Genomic DNA, 26,209 nt, shown 5'->3' with positions numbered 1-26,209 from the left:
GACATTGAGAATATTATGTGCAGTTCTGGTTGCTACATTATAGAAAGAGTGTGGTTGTTCTGGAGAGAATGCAGAGGAGATTCACCAGTACATTGCCTGGACCGTAGGATTTTAGTTATGGGCAGAGATTGTACTGTGACTGGCGCCGACAATGGTTGCCAAGGTGTACTGCTCCTTTCTGTTTTGTTTGTGTCGTCTGTGAAAATCCCACAAAGATCACTTTCATGAGAGAGGTACTCATTAACATCAGATATATGGTACCTCCACACATTGTTCTGGATTTCTCTCACTCGCTGGATTATTTGGACATACTTGTCGACGGGGCTGTGGCTGTGTTCAAAGTCTTGAGACGGAGGAGGACCCGGGTGAAGCTCTCTGGAGCACTCGCCCGACTCCAGCGACGAGAATTACGCACACAGCTCCCAAGTATATTCCTTGCAAATCTACGTTCGTTCAACAACAAAGTGGGCGAACTGAAACTCCTGTGCCAAACAAACAAGGACTTCTCTCGAGCCGCTGCCCTGTGCTTCACTGAGACCTGGCTGTGTGAGTCACAACATAGAAAAAGGTGCAGGAGTAGGCCATTCGGCCCTTTGAGCCAGCACTGCCATTCAATATGATCATGGCTGATCATCCAAAATCAGTACCACGTTCCTGCTTTTTCCCCACATCCCTTGATTCCGTTAACCCTAAGAGCTAAATCTAACTCTCATGAAAACATCCAGTGAATTGGCCTCCACTGCCTTCTGTGGCAGAAAATGTCACATAATTTGTAAACACAGTGCCCTCCACAATGTTTGGGACAAAGACCCATCATCCATCCATTTGCCTCTGTACTCCACAACCCGAGATCTGCGATAGAAAAAAATTACATGTGGCCAAAGTGCACATTGTCAGACCCCAACAAAGGCCATTTTTATACAGCTTGGTTTCACCATGGAGAAACCACAGCACTGTCCATACACAATCTCCTCCTTTCAGGGCATCGTATTGGTTGGGACACATGGCTTCACAGGTATTTGTAATTGCTCAGATGTATTTAATTACCTCCTTCATGCAGGTATAACACAGCTCTCAGCACCTAGTCTTTCCTCCAGTCTTTCCATCACCTTTGGAAATTTTTATTGCCGTTTACCAACATGAGGACCAAAGTTGTGCCAATGAAAGTCAAAGAAGCCATTATGAGACTGAGAAACAAGAATAAAACATCAGCCAAACCTTAGGCTTACCAAAATCAACTGTTTGGAGCATCATTATGAAGAAAGAGAGCATTGGTGAGCTTACTAATCGCAAAGGGATTGACAGGCCAAGGAAGACCTCCACAGCTGACGACAGCAGAATTCCCTCTACAATAAAGAAAAATCCCCAAATGCCTGTCCAACAGATCAAAAACACTCTTCAGGAGTCAGGTGTAGATTTGTCAATGACCATTATCCACAGAATTCAATTCAATTGCCCTTTATTGTCATTCAAACATGCAAGTTCTGAACGAAAATTAGTTCCTGCAGTCATAACAGCAAAAAAAAAGACCAAAACACACAATTAACACAATTCCACATAAACATCCATCACAGTGAATCTCCAAACACCTCCTCATTGTGATGGAAGGCAAAAGTCTTATCTCTTCCCTGTCCTTTGTCCTTGGCAGCCAAACTGCAACGCCGAGGCGACCGGGGCTCCCGATTTTAAAGCCCCCGGTGGGCGATGGTAAGTCCCGCGACCGTTTAAGCCGCACCGGGCGATGTAAGGCCCTGCTGCGGGCTGATTCAAATCCCTCGATTCGGGCGGCCGCCCCCTCACATATACACAACTAAAAATAAACCAAAAACATATTCCCAACAAGACAAAAAGAAAGAAAAATAGACAGACGGACTGCAGGGAGCCGCTGCCACAAGGCGCCGCCACTCTGAGACATTCTGAGAAGACTTCATGAACAGAAATACAGAGGTTACACTGCAAGATGTAAATCAATGGTTAGCCGCAAGAATAGGATGGCCAGGTTACAGTTTGCCAAGAAGCACTTAAAAGAGCTACCACAGTTCTGGAAAAAAGCCTTGTGGACAGATGAGAAGAAGATTAACTTATATCAGAGTGATGGCAAGAGCAAAGTATGGAGGAGAGAAGGAACTGTCCACGATCCAAAGCATACCACCTCATCTGTGAAACACGGTGGTGGGGGTGTTATGGCCTTGGCATGTTTGGCTGCTGAAGGTACTGGCTCACTTATCTGTGATGATACAAATGCTGATGGTGGTAGCATAATGAATTCTGAAGTATATAGACACATCCCATCTGCTCAAGTTCAAACAAATGCCTCAAACTCATTGGCCGGTGGTTCATTCTACAGCAAGACAATAATCACTAACATACTGCTAAAGCAACAAAGGAGTTTTTCAAAGCTAAAAAATGGTCAATTCTTGAGTGGCCAAGTCAATCACCCAATCTGAACCCAATTGAGCATGCACTTTATATGCTGAAGAGAAAACTGAAGGGGACTAGCCCCCAAAACAAGCATAAGCTAAAGATGGCTGCAATACAGGCCTGGCAGAGCATCACCAGAGAAGAAACCCAGCAACTGGTGATGTCCATGAATCGCAAATTTCAAGCAGTCATGGCATGCAAAGGATATGCAACATAATAATAAACATGACTACTTTCATTCATATGACATTGCTGTGTCCCAAACATTATGTTGCCCCGAATTGGGGGGGGGGCAATGTAGAAACACTACTGCATCCTCTACATGGCGAAACCAAAATGTATAACGACTGCGGGCAATGCACTGCAATTGGTTGGCGTTCAACTACACCGAGCAGACCGCGAAACGGGCCAGCGGGGAAATCAAGAGGCGGTGGAATATGCTTCTATACTAACCAGGGCTGGTGCAGTGACATCACTGTACTGTCTAACTTCTGTTGTATTCATCTGGAATCTTTTTTTATAAATTGCAAACCCTTTTAATCTCCGAGGGAATTTACCTCTTTTATTCCCGCTGGTGTTTACATCTCTCCCCAAGCCTGCGTACATGTGGTGCAAATGTTGACCAGGTAATGAGAGTAGAGTGACTTCCCGGACTCCATGGTCATTGTTTTGGGCAATTTTAACAAGGCTAACCTCAGCCAAGAGCTTCCAAAATACGGATATCACATTACCTGCCCCACCAGAAGAGAGAGAACACTCGATCTTTGATATACTACAATCAAAAATGCATATTTCTCTGTTCCCTGTGAGGCTCTGGGACTCTCTGATCATTGTTTAGTTCACCTTATTACGACCTACAGGCAGAAACTAAAATCTGCTGAGCCTGTGATCAGAACAATGAAAAAATGGACAAGCGAGGGCATTGAAAACCTACAGTCCTGCTTTGACTGCTCTGATTGGAATGTGTTCAGGGAAGCAACCGCAAGCCTCGATGAATACAGGCACCGTGACATCATATGTCAGCTTTTGTGAGGACAGTTGCATTCCCACTGGGACCTGGATCAGGTTCAACAATGACAAGCCTTGGCTTACGGCAGAACTCAGACAGCTCCGCCAGTCTAAAGATGAGGCCTACAGGAGCGAGGATACAGACCTCTACAGGCAGGACAAGTACAAGCTGCGATGAGGAATCAGAGTTGGCAAGGAAAGGTACTCTGAGAAGTTGAGGAGTAAAGGACCTGTCCCACTTGCAAGCGATTGCATGCGTCTGGCGCGACCAAACGTGGTCGCTTGAGGCGTACGGGCCGCGCGGGGCCAGTCCCACTTCGAAGAGCGGAGGTGTATGGAGTTGTGCGGGGCTGGTCCCGACATCGCGCGGGGCTCCGAAAATCCCGCACTGTCCGAAAATTCCACGCGGCAACAGCCTGTCGGCCCGCAGGCGCATTGAGGGTGTACGCAGCGTCTTGACGGCGCACGCAGCGTCTTGACGTCGTACGCAGCGTCTTGATGGCGTACGCCTAGCGTGTGGCATTGCGCGATGACGTCACCACCCGCGCGCCGTTGCGTGATGACGTCACCGCCCGACGCCCAAATTCAGTCGGCCCGCCTCCTGCCCAGCTGATTGGTAAGTATGACACAAATTACGTCACGCGCGAACTTAGCGTGTACTTACCGCGTACTTAGCGCATACTTACCGTGAACTTAGCGCGAACTCTGCTTCCGTTTGGTCGTGCCAAACTCATGCCGTCACATGCAAGTGGGACAGGCCCTTATGTTCTCAGCTAATGACTCATCTTCAGTGTGGAAGGGCTTGCAAGAAATCACCAGCTACAAGGGGAAAACCCCCAGCTGCTTGGACAATCGTCAGCTGACCATCGACCTGAATGAGTTCTGCTGCAGGTTCGATAAACAGAAACATAACCTCGGTCTGTCCATCATAGAGTCTGTCCTCACCTTCTCCATCATGGTCTGGCTTACTGTATATTGTGTTACTTGCGAGCATAACTCCAAGGCAAATTCCTAGTATGTACACATATTTGGCTAATAAAATGTATTCAATTCAATTCGTTAGGCTTGGTTTGTTTGTCATGGAGCGAAGAAGACTGAATGTTGATTGCTGGTATATAAACTTATGGAAGGCATAGACAGGCATGTGCCGTGAGTAATTACTCAGGGTAGGCAGTCAGTCGGCTTTTAAAAATCTTTAAAACCGCGCATTCGCAGATTGTTCTCTCCGGTAGGTAGTCAGTCGACTTTTATAAAGTAATTTGTCTTCAAAAGCCTTATCTCCTAATAAAGTATTTAAAATCATATAGCTCAAAGATATTTACTTACCACATTATTTGTACACGAACTCCATTCTTCTCTCTTTATTTCGTAAGATACTCTTAATGACAATCCATGTTTGAAACACCCGCCAAGAAACTTGCGCTGCGCATGCGCAGTACGCTGCTGCGCATTTGCAGTATGTTGCACAGCACATGCACGCAGTCCACGGTGCAAAGGCAGAATTTCAGCTGCCTTTTTCGACCGTTGTCATTGAAGGCTTGAAGCAGCGTCGACAGCACGTGAGTTGCACATACTTTCACGTGTTACGTGTACTGCGGATGAAAGGCATGGGAGAATTATGCCCACCTAAGAGATCGATCTCTTAGGTAGGCATAATTCTCCTGTGTCTTTACTATTTATATTTAATAATCACCATTTTATAATTTTAGTCAGGGTAAGCACTGCCTACTTTGCCTACCCTAACGGCACGTGCCTGGTAGATAATTAGAATCATTTTCCCATGGTAGATTTATCAAAAACAAAAGATCTGTGTTTAAGATAAGAGTTCTCAAAGGGATTGAGGAGAAAGCTTTTTATACAAGGAGTGGTTAATATCTGGAAGTCACTGACTGAAGAGATGGTGGAGTCAGATAAATATAACAACTGTAACAAATATTTAGACAGGCACAAATGGGCAAGGTATTTATTGGACCTAATACAGGCAGTATAAATAGGCATAAAGGTCAGCATGGGCATGGAGGGCCCATTATGCTGTATAACTCTATAAATTTAAAATGACATTCTCTTAAAACAATCTCACCACGATATTCATATTACACATGAGCCTGAAAAGATGTGATAATGCCAGATTTGTGATCAGTCCATCGGCAAAGCACATCAGTCAGATGGAAACATAAAAATAGTTCTGGAAATGGACACTTGACAAATCTGATCAATTTCTTCCATCAGCTCTGCAAAACTTACCCCCAACATAATCTTAACAAGGAAAGAAATTCCTGTAGACAGACTTCTGAATCTTCAAAGCAAAATTTTAGGGCTAGGCTTGCTTTGGGTTGAAAAATGGCATGGTGATGCTTGATCTAGAAAGATTATATCTACTCCTCACTCTGTCGATGGCGTCTACTTTAATATCTCCAATATTATCCATCATTAAACCAAATGTCCATCATCTGTTTATTTTATACGAGGCATTTAAAAGCCCAGTCTTCACTAGCTTTAGATAATTGATCCTAGTGATGATCGATTATTTTCTCCTACTGGGCCGAGTAAGTAGAAGGTACTTGTGCCTTAGAAGGTTGTATTGAACTGTCATTTCATGATGCATCCTGGAATTCAAATATTGATTTTTTTTGCCAAAAATAGGCCTCATGTCCTGTAGCAAAACTGGGAATTTTCTTCTCAGATTATTTTTTGTCATTTTAAACCTGTGTCTTCTAGTTCTGAGCTGATATCATAGATATAGACTATTCTTATTCACTTTATTCATGCCTCATAACATTTTTAAAACTTGGATTTGTTCTCTTAATCTTTTATCATTAAATGATAAAATTCAGTGTGACACTTGTTATAGTTTAGGTCCTTAAGTACTGTAATTAACCTTGTCACTCTTTGAACCCTCTCCAATGCATCAATGTCCCGAGTGTTCATTGTGCTCCTCTTATTCAGCATTTCCTACTTTGTCTGTACATTTGTATGGTAATCAATGCATGCTGATTTTGCTGCCTTAAATGTAAAATTTTGGTGCTGTTATTAGCAAATTGAAGATTAAAGATGCCCCTGTGTAACTGAATGAGATAGAGTGAAATGAGATTTTTGGATAATCTTAATTCTATTTTTCTCATTTGGTATCAGATGCTATTACTGCATACAGATTTCGGTGGATTGTGGCAAAAAAAATGCACTAATGCTGTAGTTGCTGTGATACAGTATGTTGCTGTGGTAACACAAAGCACTTGAGTGAAATAACTTTGCAAAGGGCTAATTGCTACTCAGAAACGAATGGATGTGGAGAGTGCTTCAGGCATCAACTTAGTGATTGAAACACAAACTGAGGGTTGAATTCTTGGCATCTTTCATTACCGGTAATCATTTTCTCTAAGCTTACTTTTCTGCTCCAAAAGTATTTTGAATGCTATTGTATACTTATGCAAAAAGTAATGCACCCAAAAAATAAATGTCTTCTTTGACCTTGAATATTTTGCAAGGTTTGCTGATATTGCAGTTATATGCTTCACAATCAGCTTTATGGAGATCCTTGCTCACTGATATTCCATTGAAATCTGTGGTTTGGTTTATATTTAGTTATCTTTCAACAGATGTCTTGTGCCCATTCCTTTGTCATTTGCATCCATTCAGCCACAGGTTTTGTCTCTGTAGTAGGGACCTGCAGAGGAGACATTGCTCAGCCTCACTCCAGAATAATGCATAGGTTTTCTTATTAGGCAGTTACTTGATGACTGAGGATTCTTTGCTTCTGCTATGTTCTGTGGCCCCTGAGAATGCTCATCAGATCAATCTGGGAACTGCAGACACTTTCACATTTGTGATGGGAGGTTCATGGTGGGGTGGATGGGAAGGGTATGGAAGGGCCACTTCTATTGAGCTGCGCAACGCTCCTGATCAGGAGATTCAAACATCTCAGTTTCTTCCCAGAGATCCTTCATCATTTTGGGTAGTAGTGGGCTAATAATTTCCATGAGTGAGTGAGGATCCTACAAGTTTTGAATCCCACAGGTTTTCAACGCAGGTTTAAGAACATTCTTCAATTCTTTTCTTTGCTCTGCAGATCATTTCTTGTCATGATACAACTCAGGTGCGGCACAGTGGTGGAGTTGCTGGCTCACAGTGCCAGCGACCCAGTTTCAATCCTGACCTCAGGTGTTGTCTGTGTAAAGTTTGTACGTTCTCCCTGTGGCCGCGTCGTTCCAGTTTCCGCCCACATTCCAAAGACGTGCAGGTTTTGTAGGTTAATTAACGAAAGTAAATTGCTCCTCGTGTATAAGATGCGAAAGTGAGATAACATATAATTAGCATATCAGTGATCAATGGTCAGTGTGGACTCAGTGGGCCAAATGGCTTGTTTCCACTAAATTCTAAACCAAACTCTATAGATACGTACCTGGGGGTTAACCTGGATATGGTAGGCCAAGTGGCCAGTTTCTCATTTGGACAGGTACATGGATAGGATAAGTTCAGAGGGATATGGGCCAAACGCAGTCAGGTGGGTCTAATGTAGATGGGGCATGTTGGTCGGCATGGGCAAGTTGCGCTCAATTTCCAGAATCTAAGAGAGTACATTTTAGGAGTCTAGCGTCAAGCACATAAACCTTCCCACAGGAGTGATGTAAACTCCCATGCTGGAGTTTTTGGCCAGGCACAGGAAGCTGATATTGGATTACCTATCCTGCTAGTGGATTTCAGGATTTTGAGGAAGCAGATGTTGGTTGTGCCTCCCCTGTGCTTTGAGGTGCCTGCCCTAGGTCCAACAAATCTCCACAGAATATAGAAAGGTATGGAATCACTGCTGGCAAACCATGTCTTTTATACCAGATTTGAGATCTTGATCTTTAAACCAAAAGCTGCACTGTTGCATTAGAGACTGGAGTGAATTTCATCATCAAAGTCTGCCTTCACTAAGAGATGTTTCTTGAGGTATGGATTTTCCAGGCTCTTACTTTGGTCTTTATTGTCAGAAATCAATGTTGGACAGTGGAGGATGTTAGTGGAGGACCTTTGTTCTAAATGTGTTCAGAGTAAGGCCCATTCTCTCAATCATTTCAGTGAATGAGTCAACATTGACTTGGAGCTCAACCTCCAAAGATGAACATGCACAATTGTACCTCAAGTACAGTAGTTCATATTGGAGTGACTTTGGTTCCAGAGTAAAGATAATATAGGTTGAGCAGTTTCCCATTAGCCTTACAGACTGTCTAGTGGGAAGCTGGTGCAAGTTGAGATACAGCATTCTAGCAAGATAGATTGAGAGAAGTATTGAAGTGGCTTAACCTCAGTCTGTGCTGGGATTCATTCCGTGATGGGCCATTAGTTAGATTAACAACTTGCATTTAATGGAGCAAAAATAAAGTCCTAAATCAATCATCTCCAGCAGTAAATTTAGCCCATCAGGAAATCCAACCCATGGATCACAAAGATGGAGAGAACCAACTCTTTAAGAAGCTACTTGACTAAGTGGGACACGTTGGGTCCCAGCTTCACACGGAAGGGTTGGTCCCCAACACAATATTCCACCTCTCCACCAATTCCAAGATTGCTGGCCAGTGTGGGGTTGGGGGGGCTTTCTGGAGTGCTAGCATGGGTGTTGTGGGCTGAAGGGACTCGTTTCCAGAGGGCTAGTATGGGCATTATGGGCTGAATGGATTCTTGGGCTGGCAGCTCAGTCACACAGGCCTGGCAGCTCAGTAACTCAAGCCTGGCAGGCTGGCAGCTCAGAAACTGCCAGAAATTCTGCCGAAAACAGGTGAGAGACTGTGAGAGAGAGAAGGTGGAGAGGGTGGACAATCAATTTGAAATTTTCATCTTTTTTTACAGTTGCAAAAGGCACACAGTTGTAAAAGACACACAGTTGCAAAAGGCACACATTTCAATAGCCACACAGTTGCAAAAGGCACGGTTTAAAAAATACACAAAGAGCACTCACAGGTCAATATTCTCAGTGTTCTGTAGATTTCCAGCTCAGACCCTCTTCCTCCCCCATCTTGCAGAGACTGAGCCACGGCCACACTTCCGGGTTTTATAGCCTCTCCCCCGAGGGGCGTGGCCTTTGTGACGTGATTGACAGGGGAGAGAATCTCAACATTTTTTAAACATTAATAAGTCTTTCACTTTTCATCGATGGGAAAAATCCTCTGGCTCTGACAGCTGGAGGGGGACTCTGAGTAAGGTGGCCAAAAATCACAGCCATAAGTGGTCGCGTTTTTTCTAAAATCAATATACAGTGCAAACAGGAAATTGTCAAGTTTAGACTTTTAATTATATAGATAACTTGATGTGTCAACAAATCCTGACCATGCTTTGCACGAGGAAAGTGTTCAGGGTGACCTGAACGGGCATCATCATGGACAATGGGAGCCAAGTGCAGATTTCATTCTTGCATTTTGTATGTTAATCTCTGCCAGGTGGATGAAGAAACCCCGCTGTGGTGTTCCTGACAACTTTGGCACAGAAATCAAGACAAATTTACGTCGTAAGCGATATATCCTCACTGGACAAAAGTGGAATTCGAAACGTATCACATACAGGTAGTACACTCAAATCTCATTGAAACGTTCTGCTGGGCTGTGTGGTTGTAAATTGCTGTGTTGGTTTGTACCTCAAAATTATGTTCTTAGAATAGGAAGCATCATATTCTAAAGATTGACCAATGAGTTCAAAAACCTACTCCAAAGTTTATGCTGATCCAGATTTCCTGATTAAAGCATAATTTTCTTCTTGCAGCATCCAAAACTATACACCCAAACTGGGAGAATATAGGACACGCCAGGCTATCCGCCAGGCTTTTGGTGTCTGGCAGAAAGCTACGCCAATAATATTTGAGGAGATTACTTATTATGATATTCGATATGGTCGCAGGAAGCATGCAGACATCGTGGTCTTCTTTGCCTCGGGTTTCCATGGTGACAGTTCCCCATTTGATGGGGAGGGTGGTTTCCTGGCTCATGCCTATTTCCCTGGTAGTGGATTGGGCGGTGATACTCATTTTGATTCAGATGAGCCATGGACCCTGGCAAGTACTGATCTTCAAGGTAAGAGGTGAATTTGTTGCTTCTCTCAAAAGATGTGAAGGGAAAAAGTGAACAGCAAATCTTTTTGGGTTTATGCTGTATTCTCTTCAGCTTCTGTACTGAATGACTCATTGACGGTGATCTTAATTTGAACTTTAGTTTCTCAGACTTCCTCTACTCTGAATTAATTGCCTTATTTGATCATCCCCTTATCTTTCCTACTGCATAATATTTTATACTTGTATTCATAATCAGTCTTTTGTCCCTGCAATCTTGCATAATCTCTCTACTTCTATGGATTTGATCACTGGCATGACCGTCTCTAAACCATTTGTCATAACATTTTCCACTTCCAGCTGGGATTTCCAATTCTAATTTGAAATGTTCTCATGTGTATGATTATATTTACTATTCCAAGTGAATTTATTTATTTCCAATGACCCGATCGAAAACCTCCAATTTTACAATCCAGAAATCCTGAGATGGAGGCTATATTTTAATATTGCATCTGTTAGCTTGTCTTTGACAATGGCTTGTTGAGTTATTTATCCATGGAAATAATAAAACTAAACTACAGGTAAATGCATGTATAAATGATGAAGCCAATTAGCTAACAATGTTATTACTGTTATTTTATATATAATTATAGAAGATAAATAACAGTAAAATAAGCACAAGCAATAAATCTAAAACACAGAGGAATTAAAATCTTGTCTTACTAGCATTTATTTAAGATACAACTCGTCTCATTCAGTTGACAGTCACTGTCGACTTCCTTTCCAAAGAGTGTAATTTTATCGGAGACCATTATTAAAGTTCAAAGTTCAAATTTATTTGTCACATGCACCAAAAGGTGCAGTGAAATGTAATTTACCATGCAGCGTTACAATTAAAAAGGGACACTATGCACACCATAATTCAACACAGACATCCACCACAGCATTCTTCACTGTGGTGGAAAGCAATACAGTTCAGACAGTCTTCCTTCTCCTCCTCCTCCCTTGTTCACCCGTGGTCGGGGCCCTGACCATTTCTGCAGAGGTTTGTGTGAGAGATTCTCTGCAAAGGTTCGTGTGAGAGATAAATTATTTATCATTGATAAATGGCCATTTTTTTTGTACAATGTGACCCTATTTTCCTGTCACAGTTAGCACTTTTCTGAATTATCTGCTCTTAAATGGTGGACACAAAATGCTGGAGTAACTCAGCGGGTCAGACAGTCTATCTTCGGTTTAAACCAGCACCTGCAGTTCCTTCCAACACATCAAGTTTATTTTGTTAGATATTTATAAGAAGCCAGTTATGTGAGTGTATTGTTCTAATTGCATCCTTGCTAATTCCAATGCCCTTGGTAGTATTAAGTGAATTGATATAAAACCTTATTTCTCTTTCATTTGTTTCACTTCAATGAGCCCGTATCTCATATGAAGTAAAATGTATAATTTACGCTGGTTTTAGAGTTGACAGTAGTGGGTTGTTGTTTAACAGAGCTTGATCCCAATGTTTTATTTATAATCCACAGGGAATGACCTGTTCCTTGTAGCAGTCCATGAGCTAGGACATGCTCTGGGCCTCGAACATTCCAGCAATCCTAATGCCATAATGGCTCCGTTTTACCAGTGGATGGATACAGAGAATTTTGAGCTTCCAGAAGATGATTTAAAAGGAATCCAGCAGATATATGGTGAGTCTCTTTGAGAATTATTGGTTAGAAACATAGAAAAATAGGTGCAGGAATAGGCCATTCGTCCCTTCGAGCCAGCACCGCCATTCAATATAATCCTCTTGCAATGAAGGCCAACATGCCATTAGCTTTCTTCACTGCCTTCTGTACCAGCATGCTTACTTTCAGTTACTGATGTACAAGCACCCCAGGTCTCGTTGCAACTCCCCTTTTCCTAATCTGACACCATTCAGATAATAATCTGCCTTCCTGTTCTTGCCACCAAAGTGGATAACCTCACATTTATCCACATTATGCTGCATCTACCATGCATCTGCCCACTCACCCACCTGTCCTCCCTTTATGACCTTCTGTCCCCTTGCATTGGTTCCACGTTGTTGCCTCCACCCTCCCCCCCCCCCCGTTTAGTTTATACCCACCTGTGTAGCACTAGAAAACCTGCCAGTCAGAATGCCGGTCCCCCTCCAATTAAGGTGCAACCCATCGCTTTTGTACAGGTCACCCATGCCCCAGAAGAGATTCCAGTGATCTAGAAATCTAAATCCCTGCCCCCTGCACCAACTCCTCGGCCACACATTCAGATCCTCTATATCCCTGTTCCTACCCTTACTAGCACGAGGTACTGGAAGCAACCCAGAGAACCACGCTAGAAGTCCTGTTTTTCAGCCTCCTACCTAGTTCTCTAACTCGCATTGCAGAACCTCCTTCCTCCTCTTAGCCACGTCATTTGTGCCTACATGCACAAGTACTTCCACCTGCTCGCCTTCCCTCTCAAGGATGTTCTGAATTGGGTCTGAGACGTCTTGGCCCCAGGGAGGCAACACATCATCCTCGAGTCTCGCCTGTTGCCACAGAATCTCCTGTCCGCACCTCTGGCAATGGAGTCACCCACTACAATGGCTCTGCCTGACATCGGTCTCGCTGGTCGAGCCTCAGGGCCAGGATTCGAGTCACAGATCTGTCCGCCGCTCGGACTGGAAGTGTCGTCTGCCCCGACAGCTCCTAAGAGGGTGTACCTGTTTTCAAATGGTACTTCCACCGAGGTCTCCTGCACTCGTTTCGTCCCCTTCCATTCCGTCTCTAACCGCCGAACCTCTTGTACTCACGGAGTGACGATCTGACTGTAGGTCCTGTCCAGGAAGCTTTCGTCTTCCCCGATAGCGTGCAGGTCATCCAGCTGCTGCTCCAGTTCCCTAACTCGATCCCTGAGGAGCTGCATCTGGACACAGTTCCCACAGGTGTAGTGGTCAGTGACAACAGCAGTGCCCCTGACTTCCCACATCCTGCGACCAATGCACTGCAATAAGTTTAAACATTTAAATTAAATTAAACACACACACAACCGATTAAATGTAGCCTCGTCGACGAAGACTTTTTCGCCAAAGTCTCACACTTCACCTCAACAAGGCCGCTCCGCTACACCTGAACTTAATTTTATCTAATTAAGTCAACTATCCACTCAACTAATTAGGATGTCCCAGCCAATCCACACACTCGCTGGTCTGGCTGCTGCTCCTTTGCGACCTTCAAGGTAATTGCCCTGGGCTGCCTCTTGCCACTCTTTTTAAAGCTCCCGAACTTTACTCACCTAGGAGAAAGCCTTCTTTCAGCCAATCCGCTCACTTGCTGGTCTGGCTACTGCTCCTCCTCTGCGACCTTCAAGGTTAAATGATTATTTGCCAGTATGAATTCCATTCAATTGTTGATGTGATATAAAAATGACAGAAAGACGTTTGGGCATCAGAAGGTTAATGATTCACCATAGTTAATTTAGTTTAGAGACACAGCGTGAAAACAGGCCATTCGGCCCACCAGTGATCACCTGTACTATTCTACACACTAGGGACAATTTCAGAAGCCAATTAATCTAAAAACCTGCATATCATTGGAATGTGGAGGAAACCAGAGCACCCTGAGAAATCTCACATGGTCACTGGGAGAGCGTACAAACAGAATCTGTAGTCAGGATCGAACCCAGGTCTCTGGCACTGTATGGCAGCAACTCTACTACTACACCACTGTGCCACCCTAGTTACCCAATCTGATCTTAAGGCCACAATATTTATGTGAAGTAGTCCAGCACCGTCACTCAATACCCACATCTTCTGGTCACCAGCCTAAGTGGTATACATGGTAATGGTAAATACTACAATAAATATGATGATTAATGTAAAAAGGCAGAATGGTGCTAAGTTATATTGCAATTCTAAATGTAAAAATACTAGCAGAAATAGCAGAAGAATGTAGTGTCCTGTTGATGTAATTGGCATGAGTTTATCATGGCTCACACGAGGGGAATGCTGTATTTGGGCCAACATGAGGTCTGAAGGTGAATAGTCCTTCTGGAAGCCGGTTATTTTTGAGTAAGTGCTATTTAACTGTGAAGGCAGACATCTCCCATAACTTCACTTTTGGATAGGAGAAGTATCATGAGGTAGTAATTAACCGGAGGTTATTTTGGTTTTTGTATGTGTTCGCACGTGGTGTTCTAGCTTCACTAGGTTGACACCTGATATTCTTATTTAACTAAGCTTGATGCTGCTCGTGTTACGTTCTTGTACACTCATCATGATGTGGATCATTTGTATTTCTTTGTCAATAAATGTCCCAACTTTATAAATGGCTAACTTTTTTTAATGGTTCTTTCACTGTTTCAAGGTCTACCAGATAGCATACCCAAACCCACAAATTCACTGCCAACTATGACACCACGGAGACCAAAAAACCCTGAGCGTGTGCCTCCCAAAACTCCTGACCGAAAACCAGCACCCCGAGATCCTGATCTAGACAATCCTGACACGACAGATGGAACCACCCAACATCGTCCAAATATATGTGATGGCAACTTTGATAGCATGGCAATGTTGCGGGGAGAAATGTTTGTGTTTAAGGTAAAGATAGATTGCAAGTTGAGTTACTGGGATTCTGTTGTTTCATTTTTGTTCTGCTTTTCCTCACTATGGCAGTGTATTCACGTTGTAAACAACATTAAAGAGTTAACTTTGAACGCTTTGGCACCACCGTTATTGCAGTACATTATTAGTGGTAGCAAAGTCAGTTATACTCAAGAGTCAAGAGTGTTTTATTGTCATATGTCCCACATAGAACAATGAAATTCTTACTTGCAGCAGCACACCAGAACATGTAAACATATTACACTGTAAACAATATAATAAACCAGAAAACAAGTTCAGCGTGTGCGTGTGTGTGTGTGTTTATATTTTCACTGTCACTGACATTTACACTGTCTTTCAATAATTTCTACAGATGTTGATAACGCAGACTGGAATAATTCTCTTAAAAAACATCAAAAAGGCAGTAATTGCAGTAGTAGGATTGGAATTGCTTTTTTCTGCCCAAAGCCCAGTGCCAACATATAATCAGCAATGAAGGCATTGTTAACCCAAAGCTCACAGCATGTTGCACAACAGTAATGGTACAGCAAGAATGAACTTGCCAACATGCAGTGCCACCATTAAAGGGCCACTTATAGACATTCTGACAATAAACCATTGTATTATTTAAGCTGCACCACAACCTTTAGGCTTGTTAGACCTTAACAAGCAGAGATAGTCTGGATAAGTAGACATGATCACAAAGAGTCAATTAGAAAGTTTAATATTTTGAGATTTTGCTAATTTAAAATTCTCTGTCTATGTGATCTGACTCTGCTCTCTTGCCCAAACAGGGACTCTGGTTTTGGAGAGTTCGAAATAATCGAGTATTGGACAACTACCCAATGCCTATTGGCCATTTCTGGAGAGGATTGCCATCCAATATTGATGCAGCATATGAACGGCATGATGGAAAATTTGTGTTTTTTAAAGGTAAGTTGGAACTATCTTTTCATTTCTGACTGGGGAAGTGAAATGGAGAAGACCAGATTCTGCTAAAAGTTGAGTGGAGGCGCAAAGTGATATGACAGTGAATGCTTAGCACAGCAGGGTGAAACGTGTGTTGAGGCTAATATGAACATTTTCCCTGGCCTGAATAGACCATTAAACTTCCTCTGTGTTGTATTCTTGACATTGCCTCTACTGCTAATCTGGGATGCTGCCTTCACTCAATGCCTACTGAATACTTCCAATTTCTATTTTTGGGCTATCCCTTTAAATACTACTGAGACCTTTGTGGATATATACAATGCAGAAATATGAAGTCAAAATTAATTGGTTCATTCATTCTGCCCAGTTTCCTTCCTGGTCTCTTCATGTAATTTGGTCTCAACTTCCACTCTGCATCTTAGAAACATAGAAAATAGGTGCAGGAGTAGGCCATTCGGCCCTTCGAGCCTGCACCGCCATTCAATATGATCATGACTGATCATCCAACTCAGTATCCTGTACCTGCCTTCTCTCCATATCCCCTGATCCCTTTAGCCACAAGAGCCACATCTAACTCCCTCTTAAATATAGCCAATGAACTGGCCTCAACTACAATACAATACAATACAATATATTTGTTATCATTTGAACCTCTTGAGGTTCAAACAAAATTTGGTTTCTGCAGTCATACACACAAGAAAAAGAACCAAGACACAACACAATTTACATAAACATCCATCACAGTGAATCTCCTCACTGTGATGGAAGGCAAAGTCTTATCTCTCCCCTGCACTCCTCCCGATGTCAGTCACAGAACTACCTTCTGTGGCAGAGAGTTCCAGAGATTCACCACTCTCTGTGTGAAAAATGTTTTTCTCATCTCGGTCCTAAAGGATTTCCCCTTTATCCTTAAACTGTGACCCCTTGTCCTGGACTTCCCCAACATCGGGAACAATCTTCCTGCATTTAGCCTGTCCAACCCCTTAAGAATTTTGTAAGTTTCTATAAGATCCCCCCTCAATCTTCTAAATTCTAGCAAGTATAAGCCAAGTCTATCCAGTCTTTCTTCATATGAAAGTCCTGACATCCCAGGAATCAGTCTGGTGAACCTTCTCTGTACTTATGGCAAGAATGTCTTTCCTCAGACTTGGAGACCAAAACTGTACACAATACTCCAGGTGTGGTCTCACCAATACCCTGTACAACTGCAGTAGAACCTCCCTGCTCCTATACTCAAATCCTTCACCCTTCCCCACACAAACAATGCAATACTAATATTATTCTATTTATCATCAATGCTGGAACTCCCAGCACAGGCTTCAAATGGTCGATGTCTGTTATTCCCCTTGATACAGTCTTTACCTTTCCTCTCTGAAACCTATGGAGTGCATTGAGTGATGATGGTGGTGATGCATCAATTAAACTGCTGGATTACAAACCCGAGGCCTTGACTAACAATTCAGAGATCTGAGTTCAAATCCTATTATAATAGCTAGGGAAATTAAACTGATAATAAAAATTTGAATGGAATTTAAAAAGAATCTTAGTATTAATGACCATGGTATTATTGAATAGTTGTAAAAACTCATTTGGCTCCTGAATGCCTTTCAGGAGAAGAAATCATTTATTTTTACCTGGTTGGTACTCAATGTGACTCCAGACTCTGAATGATCGATTAAGAAACTCAATTCTTTTTTCTTTTTTTTAAAATTTTTATTTATTAGAAGCAAGTGTACAAAAATATAACCAGCGGCATATGACATAATACAGTTATTGTACAGCTTCAATCTTGATTTTAGCTATAGTTGAGAGAAAAGAAGAAAGAAAAAGCAAGAGAGAGGAAAAGTGGAATGTTCAAGGATAGAACTCCTAGACTACCAAAGTGGTGTAGCCAAAGAGTGAGTAAGTAAAATAAATAAGGAAGACGTAGAGAAATAAAAAGACAAAAACAGAAAGAAAAACAAAAGGTGATGATATACCTGTCTCCCATCCCTCCCCACCCATCACCCAACCCTTAATTAGATTTAACTCCAAAATTGTGTTGCACCATACTATCCTTGTAATAAATCAATGAATGGTGTCCATGTCTTCGAAAAATGCTCTGCTAAGACAAGTCTAATATTTTCAAGATGTAGCGTCTCAGACATGTTTGTAATCCACATTTTAAGAGTAGGGACAGATGTATGTTTCCAAAATGTTAGTATTCGTTTTTTCGCCGTTATCAGGCCATAATTGAGGAAACGTCTTTGAAATATTGATAGCTCAGAGCAGGCTTCTGACGTTCCTAGAATAATCAATTCCCTGTCGGGGTCCAATTTAGTTTTTAGTGTTTTTGAGAGAATTTCAAAAATTCCTCTCCAAAAATTATGTAATTTTATGCAAGAGGCGAAGGAATGTGCTATAGTTGCTTCTTGAAGGAGATACATTTGGAAAGATCTTATTCAGTTTAGTCTTTAAATAGTAGAGTCTATGCAGTATCTTAAATTGAATTAACATATGTCTAATGTTAATCGAACAATTATGTATATATAAAAGGTTTTCTTCCAATCTGTCTTTTAGAATTTTTAGGCCTAGTTCCTCTTCCCCGTCTCTTCTAATTGTTTCTGACGATGGGTTTTCAATATTTAGAAGGGTGTTATACAAATATGATGTTAAGTTGTTTGAATTTCTATTCATACCTTTGTCTAATATATCTGGTAGCAAAGTTTGGTAGTCTTGGGTATATGTTTTCAGATAGTCTCAAATTTGAAGATATCTGAAATATTGATTACCTTTCATAGAAACATAGAAAATAGATGCAGGAGTCGGCCATTCGGCCCTTCGAGCCTGCACCGCCATTCAATATGATCATGGCTGATCATATTGAATGGCACTAATCAGGATTAGTGGGAGGAAGATCATCTTTATAGCATTTATTCTGCCTATTAGAGACATCGGGAGCGTTTTCCAGAATTGAATAAGAGCGTTTAATTTAGTAACTAAAGGCGGGAAGTTTGCGTTGAATAGAGAGGTATATTTTCTGGTTACCTGAACACCCAGATATTTGAATTTTCCCGTAGCAATTCTGAAAGGGAATTTTAGAAGGTGTGTCGGCTCTTCAGGTTTTATTGACATAATTTCACTTTTGTTCCATTTTATTCTATATCCTGAAAAGAAGCCGAATTCCTCTATAAGATTTAATATATTTGGAATACTAACTTGAGAATTGGTGATATATAATAATACATCATCCGCATATAATGATATTTTATTATTTGAGTATTTAGTGTTATAGCCGTGAATATTCGGATGTACTCTTATACTTTCCGCTAGAGGTTCAATCGCAAGGGCAAATAACAGGGGTGTTAATGCACATCCCTGTCTATTGCCCCTGGATAACTGAAATTTAGGAGAGAGTATATGGTTAGTCAGTATTCTGGCAGTCGGCTTATCATATAACAATTTTATCCATGAGATAAAATTTTCTCCCAACTGAAATTTTTGCAGTACTGTTAAATGATATTTCCATTCTACTTGGAGACTCTTCAGTCTGAAAGAAGGGTCTCGACCCGAAACGTCACCCATTGCTTCTCTCCAGAGATGCTGCTGGTCCCGCTGAGTTACTCCAGCATTTTGTGTCTATCTTCAATCGTCTTGGCCCCATTCTGGGAGTAGGAGTGGGGGCGGATCCGGATCCGCAACGGCTGTGAGCCCCAGGCCGAGTTTGACGATCTGCTGCTGTTGGAGGTGAGACGTTGCGCCGTGTCAGGGTCTTGGGCCTTTCCCACTTTGGCCGTCAGTTACAGGTCGGTGGCACGCGAAGATTTTGTGCAGGAGAAGTCCACACTCCTCTGCGCCACTCCACACTCCTCCACACCACTCCATGCGCCCGTCCCGCGCAACCCACGTGCTACCCACGCGCTACCCACACACCAGTAGGTCGCGTAAATGGCACGCGAAAGACAGCCAAGTGGGACAGGCCCTTAACTGCTCACTTAATCTGCATTTTAAATTTCAGTGCTTCACTTACATACCCTGGTCCCTCCAAATAGCTTCACCTTTTCTCATTATATTCCATTTTCCATTCTCAAAAAACAGTATTCTCCCATTTTGTCTTCCAAAGTGAATGCTTTGTATATTATATTCCATCTGCTGTGTCTTGCCCGTTCATCTATCCCATCTTTATCCTCCCAAAACATCTCATATATTCTCCACACAGCTCACACTGCTCACCTTGTATCATCAGCAAATTTGGATACTGAACTTAAATTCTGGAGAATGGGGCCTTTGATAAATCAAGACAGCATAATGGTGCATCTGATAGAGCTGATGTTGTACATCGCCAGAGTCCCAGGTTCAATTCTGCCCTTACATGGTGTTTATGTGGAATTTGCATGTTCTCCCTGTGACCGCGTGAATTCCTCTGCATGGTCCAGTTTCCTCCCACCTGACAAAGACATGCAGGTTTAAAGGCTAATTAGCCTCTATAAATTGCCCCTAGTGCGTGGATGTAAAAGTGGGATAGCATAAAACTCGTGTCAAGGAGTAATTGGTGATGAGCATAGTCTCAGTGGGCCAAAGGGCCTGTTTCTAAGCAGTGTCTTTCAATCAATCAATTGTCATTTCCTAAATCTAAGGGACTGAAGAAGGGCCACGACCCGAAACGTTCCTTCTCTCCAGAGATCCTGCCTGTTCTGCTGAGTTACTCCAGCTTTTTGTGTCTATCTTAATTTTAAACCGGCATCTGCAGTTTCTTCCTACATTGATCCTTACAGCACAGGAACAATCCCTTTGGCCCACAGTGTGTCTGCCGAACATGGTGCCAAGACCAATTCTTATCTGTGTACACAAATTCCACAATCCATATCCCCCCGTTCCCTGCATATCCACGCGCCTATTCAAAAGTCTTTTAAATGCCACTATTGTTTCTGCCTCCATCACACCTGGCAGTGGGTTCCAGGTACTCACAATGCTCTCTGTACAAAATCTTGCACCGCACATCTCCTTTAAAATTTGCTCCTCTTATCTTAAGATTATGCCCTCTCGTATTTGATATTTCCATCTTGGGGAAAAGGTGTGACTGCCTACCTTATATATGCCTCCCATAAATGTATATGATTCTATCAGGTCCTTTCCTCAGTCTCCATCCCTCCAGCAAAAAATATTCCAAGTTTGTCCAATCTCTCCTTGTTGCTAATACTCCTAATCCCGGAATCATTCTGGTAAACCTCCTCTTCACCATTTCCTAAGCCTCCACATGCTTCCTGTATTGGGTCTGGCCTAACCAAAGCCGCATCATGACTTCCTAACTCCTATACTCTATGCTCTGACCAATGAAGTCAAGCATACCATATGCCTTCTTTACCACTCTATCTATTTGTGTTGCCATTTTCAGGGAGTTATGAACATGGACCCCTAGATCCCTCTGCACATCAATATTGCCAATGGTCATAATTAATTGTATATTTTCCCCTTGCATTCCATCTTCAAAAGTGCAACATCTCATTCATGCTTGGATTGAACTTCATCTGCCATTTCTCCACCCATTTCTGTAGCTGATCTATATCCCGCTGTATACTTTGACAACCTTCCTCGCAGTCTGCAATCTAGGCGTTATCTTCAAACCTACCACCCAACTCATCTATGTTTACATCCAAGTCATTTACATATATCACAAACAACAGAGATATCAGCACAGATCCCTGTGGAATTCCACTGGTCACAGACCTCCAGCTTTAATAATATTGTTCCTACGCCACAACCCTTTTTGCTCCTATGAACAGCGTGTACAATAGAAATTTAAGTTGTTAATATTTCTCTGCTCAGTTCAGTTCAGTTTAGTTAAAATTGCAATTAAAACGCAAAGTACTTGTGCTATAACTCCAGGATAAGCGCTCAACTAAGAAAACCAAGCACAAAGCCAAAGTATTATCTAACTGAATATACCAACCTATGCAAAGGGCAAATAAATAACTCCGTATGCAAAATACAGTTACCTAAATGTTAACTAGCTCTTAAAAAAACGAATCATATAGATGCAAGTATATCATTGGGGTTATCAAGTGGGCAGCTCCCTTCTTCAGTGTTTCGTTGAGTTAGACCCACGACACCTTGGGATGCCTTAACAGTTGGTTCTGGCATCCCAGAACAACTATATTAGGCCTCAAACTAGTACTAATTATTTCCTGTGGAACAACAAGTTTTCCTCCCAAATCTACCTGCATCTTCCTATCATTGGCTCCCCGTAACTGGCCTAACTCATACCTGTCTGAAAATTTCCCTCCCCTACCTGTCTCTCCCTCACGGACAAAATGAATCACTATACTCTCAGTCCTGATGCCTACTGAATTCACTTGTGCTCTCCTCCTCTCAATTGCAGCAGCTAAGCACTTCAAGACCAGGTTATGCTGCCAAGTATACTACCCTGAGAAAGACTAGTACTATATCCTGACAAAATATGCCTCAACGTTACGACATCTGAACACAAGGGACACGACGGGTTCAGACCTACCCATTGTTTAAGGTTCTGCGGTGATGGCAGCACATCACAAATAGCCCTTATAAGGAAACTAACATGATCCGCCTCCATGCACCACAGGTCCCTCCAGCTAAACCTCTTTTCTACACTTTCCCAGTTCATCCACTGTCCCTGAACCTGAGCTAGTGCTCTTATACATCTCACTGTTTCCTCCTGACGACGTACCTGCTCTACAACCAATTTTGTCCTCTCTGTTGGACCTGCCTTACTCCACACTGGTGAACCCTAAGCCTCCCTGTGCTGAACCCTAAGCCACCTTTCCCTTGCTGCACCCTACCAATAATGAACGTATGCCTCAGAGCTGCTTGTGCTTCTCCTCCTACTGCCTGCTTTGAATTCTGCTTCCTCCCTCTAGTTACACTTGGCATCAGATTACCAACTAAGGTATCCTTGCTCCCTGATAATTGAAACTCTCGCCTCACCTTAGCACACTTAAACTCTTCTGTTCGGCTAGACAATGGTAAATGAAGAATACCTTTCCCATATAAAGCCACATTACTATGTCACCGTGGAACTCCTAACCATTTCCTAATATATGAACTAACCAATCTCTCTAACCTTTCCACCTTAAGAAATGGCCACCTCATATACTGTCAATGGCCACACCTACGTATGGAATAGCCCAAACCTCAACTTGCCTGGAAGCCCTGACTTCTCTAACCCGTCAGTAACATCTTTCCTAAGTTGCAGAACCTGTTCCGTGTCAACCAACCTCAAATGTATACTACCCACTCAAACTTGTTATACTACCTACTCAAACTTTAACTGGTTTCTCCATTATAACCTGGATTTCTTCTTCATCTACATAATATCTTTTCTCTACTACCTTTCCTCTTGCCAATGAAATACTCCGTGATTTACTAGTCTTAATCTTCAATCTAGCCCATTTAAGATTATCAATTAGCTTCTCTAATAATCTCTTGTAGACGCTACTATTGTGGTCACCAAGGTCATATCATCCATATAGGCCCTGATTGGAGGGAGGTGCAGTCCGTCCTGCCGTCTATCCCTGCCGACGACCCACCGTGATGCTCAAATCATGAGCTCCATCGCCATTATAAAAACTCATGGGGAAATAGTACACCTGCCACAATGACCATCACTAGTCTCTGCCATGCTGTCGTAAAGTCTGCTGTATTAAAACACATTTGGACATCTTGGAAATATGCTTTCACTAAATTTACTATCGATCCTGGAACTCTAAAGAAATCAAAAGCGCTCCAAAAAAAACTCCAAAGATCCAAATGCATTTGCCAGGTCCAAAAACACTCCATGCAATTAGTTTATTGTCATGTGTACTGGGGTACAGCGAAAAGCTTTTATTTTCATATTAGCTACCTGGTTTTTACAGATGAGGAGGAAAGAATTCCTCTCATTTGATTTATATTTCCTTCTATCAGTGCCCCAAGCAGAGCAGTTAAGGGAACAATTTTGGGAGCATTATTTTAGGAACATTATTTTTTAAAAGTAATTCATTAATCTTTGACCTTGAATCTTTTTCTTTATATTAACTTGTTCAAAACGAATTACCCTGTAGGTGGGAATTGTGCCCATTATTTTGGAACGTTTTGGTATAAAATTCAGGAAAATGTATGTTTTTATTGTACAATTTGCCTGTTTTCAGACTTCCCAAACATAAGCACAGAACAGCTGTGGGTGACGCAGCTTGTACATCACATGAACATTCACAGAAGGCTGTTTACAAATTCCATTTCCTTACAAGCACACGCTGTGTGTGTGTGGAGCTAAACAGCATGTGGAAGGAGCTATTGCCTTTTGCCAAAACCAAAATTGGACATATGCAAGCTGTGGAAATTAAACCCGGTTTAGCAATTTCAGAGATCCAGAATTAAGTGTTTAGGAAAGTCTCCACTACTGTAAATGATAAACAGGAAACATTTTCATTTTCAGCATTGAAGAGATACTAATTTGTGACTGTATATAATCTCAACAAACAATAACATGTATCTTCATTCGGAAAAGTCTTATGCAACTTAATGTCTGGATGGGATTCAATTCCTATTCATGCCAATTATGCACATGTGAAAGATTCAGAGCAGCATGTTGCCTGTGTCTATCGCTGCTGTCCAAAAGCTAATTTTAATATCCAAATTTAAATGAACTTTATAGGCCTGATATTATTGGTGCCCTACTCTAGTGAAGGAGGTTCAGAAGTGCAGAGTTTTTGGCTGCCAGTCTACTTTGGGCCTGATTCAAATAATTAAGACATCTTATTTTACCAGTCAGCAGAAGACAAGAGTTACACTGCCACCTGCACTGGATCTTTATGATAGTTTATCCTGTGTTCAATTAAAAATGATGTTTGTCTACTTGGAATAATATTCACCACAGAATATCATGACATAACAATTAGACAACTAGTAGACTGCTGTGGTATCTGCATTCCATTTGTAGATTGGTTTATTTCAGTTCTTGGGGCCATTCTGACAGTTTGAATGCGGAGCAGCATTCAACGTGTCAGATTGGCCCCAAGAATGTTAAACACTGGTTCCTCTAAATTAGAATATAGAACATAAAACAGTACAGCATAGAAACAGGCCCTTCAGCCCATAATGTCCATGCTAAATATGATCCCAAGTTCAACTAATCTCCACGTGATCCATAACCAATCATTCTGTACAGGGGCGGAAAACCCGGGGGGGCCAGAAGGGACACGTCCCCTCCATGTTTTGAGAGGTGGGGGACATCCCCCCAAGTTTTTGTCATCCGGATTTAAAAATCTGGTGAAATCTCCGCTTTCCGCGAGACAGTGGGGGTGGGACTGATGATCGAGGGCGCCGATAGGACGAGAGAGACGTCGTTCAGCAGGCAATGGGGGCGGGACATGATTCAGCACGATGACTGGAGAGGGAGGAGTGGGGGGGTGTTGGGACTGTGGATAGAGCTCGATGATTGGAGGAGGAAGACATGGCACAGACCCGCGCCTCATCCGCAGCCAGGATGATCCCGGCCGGGTCTCCGGCGCTGTCCTGTCCCCTCCCGAGTACCCCCCCCCCCGCGGGTGGCCAGAGAGGTCGGCAGCAAAGGTCCTCCGCTATGGGATCTTTGGTCGGGAACCAGACAGGCCAGCGCAGAGAAACAGCGCTAAACCCAGCTCAACTCTGCCAGTCCCGCCAGGTTAACCTTCAGCCCGGCCTGGACTTGCGGGAAATATGGCCAGTGCGGAGAAGCAGCGCTGGTGTCCTGTCAGTCCAGACAGGGCTGTAGTTAACCCGGTGAGACAGGCAGAGTTGAGCTGCATTTAGCGCTGGATTGAGCCTCTGAAGCCTCGCGCACGCGTGTGTGTGTGTGTGTGAGTGTGCGCATGCGCGCGTAGCTGCCAAAAAATTGTGTCCCCCGTCCCCTCCATGTTTTGATAGCGAGTTCAGCTCTTGATTCCGTATACCTATCTAAAACCCTCTTGAATGTCTCTATTGTATCTGCCTGTACAGAATTGCACACGAGATTCCAAATGCAGCCTAATCAAAAGTTAAAGCATCAACATGTCTTCCTGATTCTTATATCCAATGGCCCGATGTATGTAGCCAAGCGCACAATATGCCTTCTTTATCACTTAATCTACTTGTATAACAACTTTCAAGGAGCTATAGACTTTGTACAAGATTCCTTTGTACATTAATGCTATTAAGAGGTCCTGCCATTCTCTGCGTATTTTCCCCTTACATTTGACCTCTGAAAGTGCACACCTTATATGGGCTTAGATTAAACTCCA

General features: G+C 42.6%; 1 protein-coding gene across 2 annotated transcripts in view; it reads left to right on the top strand.

The window, feature by feature from the left end:
- Positions 1-26,209, top strand: part of mmp15 (matrix metallopeptidase 15) — a 63,798-nt gene that overhangs the window by 31,400 nt on the left and 6,189 nt on the right. For both annotated transcript variants that reach the window (XM_033036105.1, XM_033036106.1), the window contains exons 3-7: positions 9,846-9,968; positions 10,165-10,472; positions 11,974-12,135; positions 14,794-15,026; positions 15,824-15,962. In XM_033036105.1, the coding sequence (XP_032891996.1) occupies positions 9,846-9,968; positions 10,165-10,472; positions 11,974-12,135; positions 14,794-15,026; positions 15,824-15,962 (965 nt within the window). The remainder of the gene's footprint in view (positions 1-9,845; positions 9,969-10,164; positions 10,473-11,973; positions 12,136-14,793; positions 15,027-15,823; positions 15,963-26,209) is intronic.

Source organism: Amblyraja radiata, chromosome 17 (genome assembly GCF_010909765.2).
Source record: "Amblyraja radiata isolate CabotCenter1 chromosome 17, sAmbRad1.1.pri, whole genome shotgun sequence".
NCBI lineage: Eukaryota > Metazoa > Chordata > Chondrichthyes > Rajiformes > Rajidae > Amblyraja > Amblyraja radiata.
Note: the sequence above shows the minus strand (reverse complement) of the source record. Positions and strands in the feature narration are given on the sequence as shown.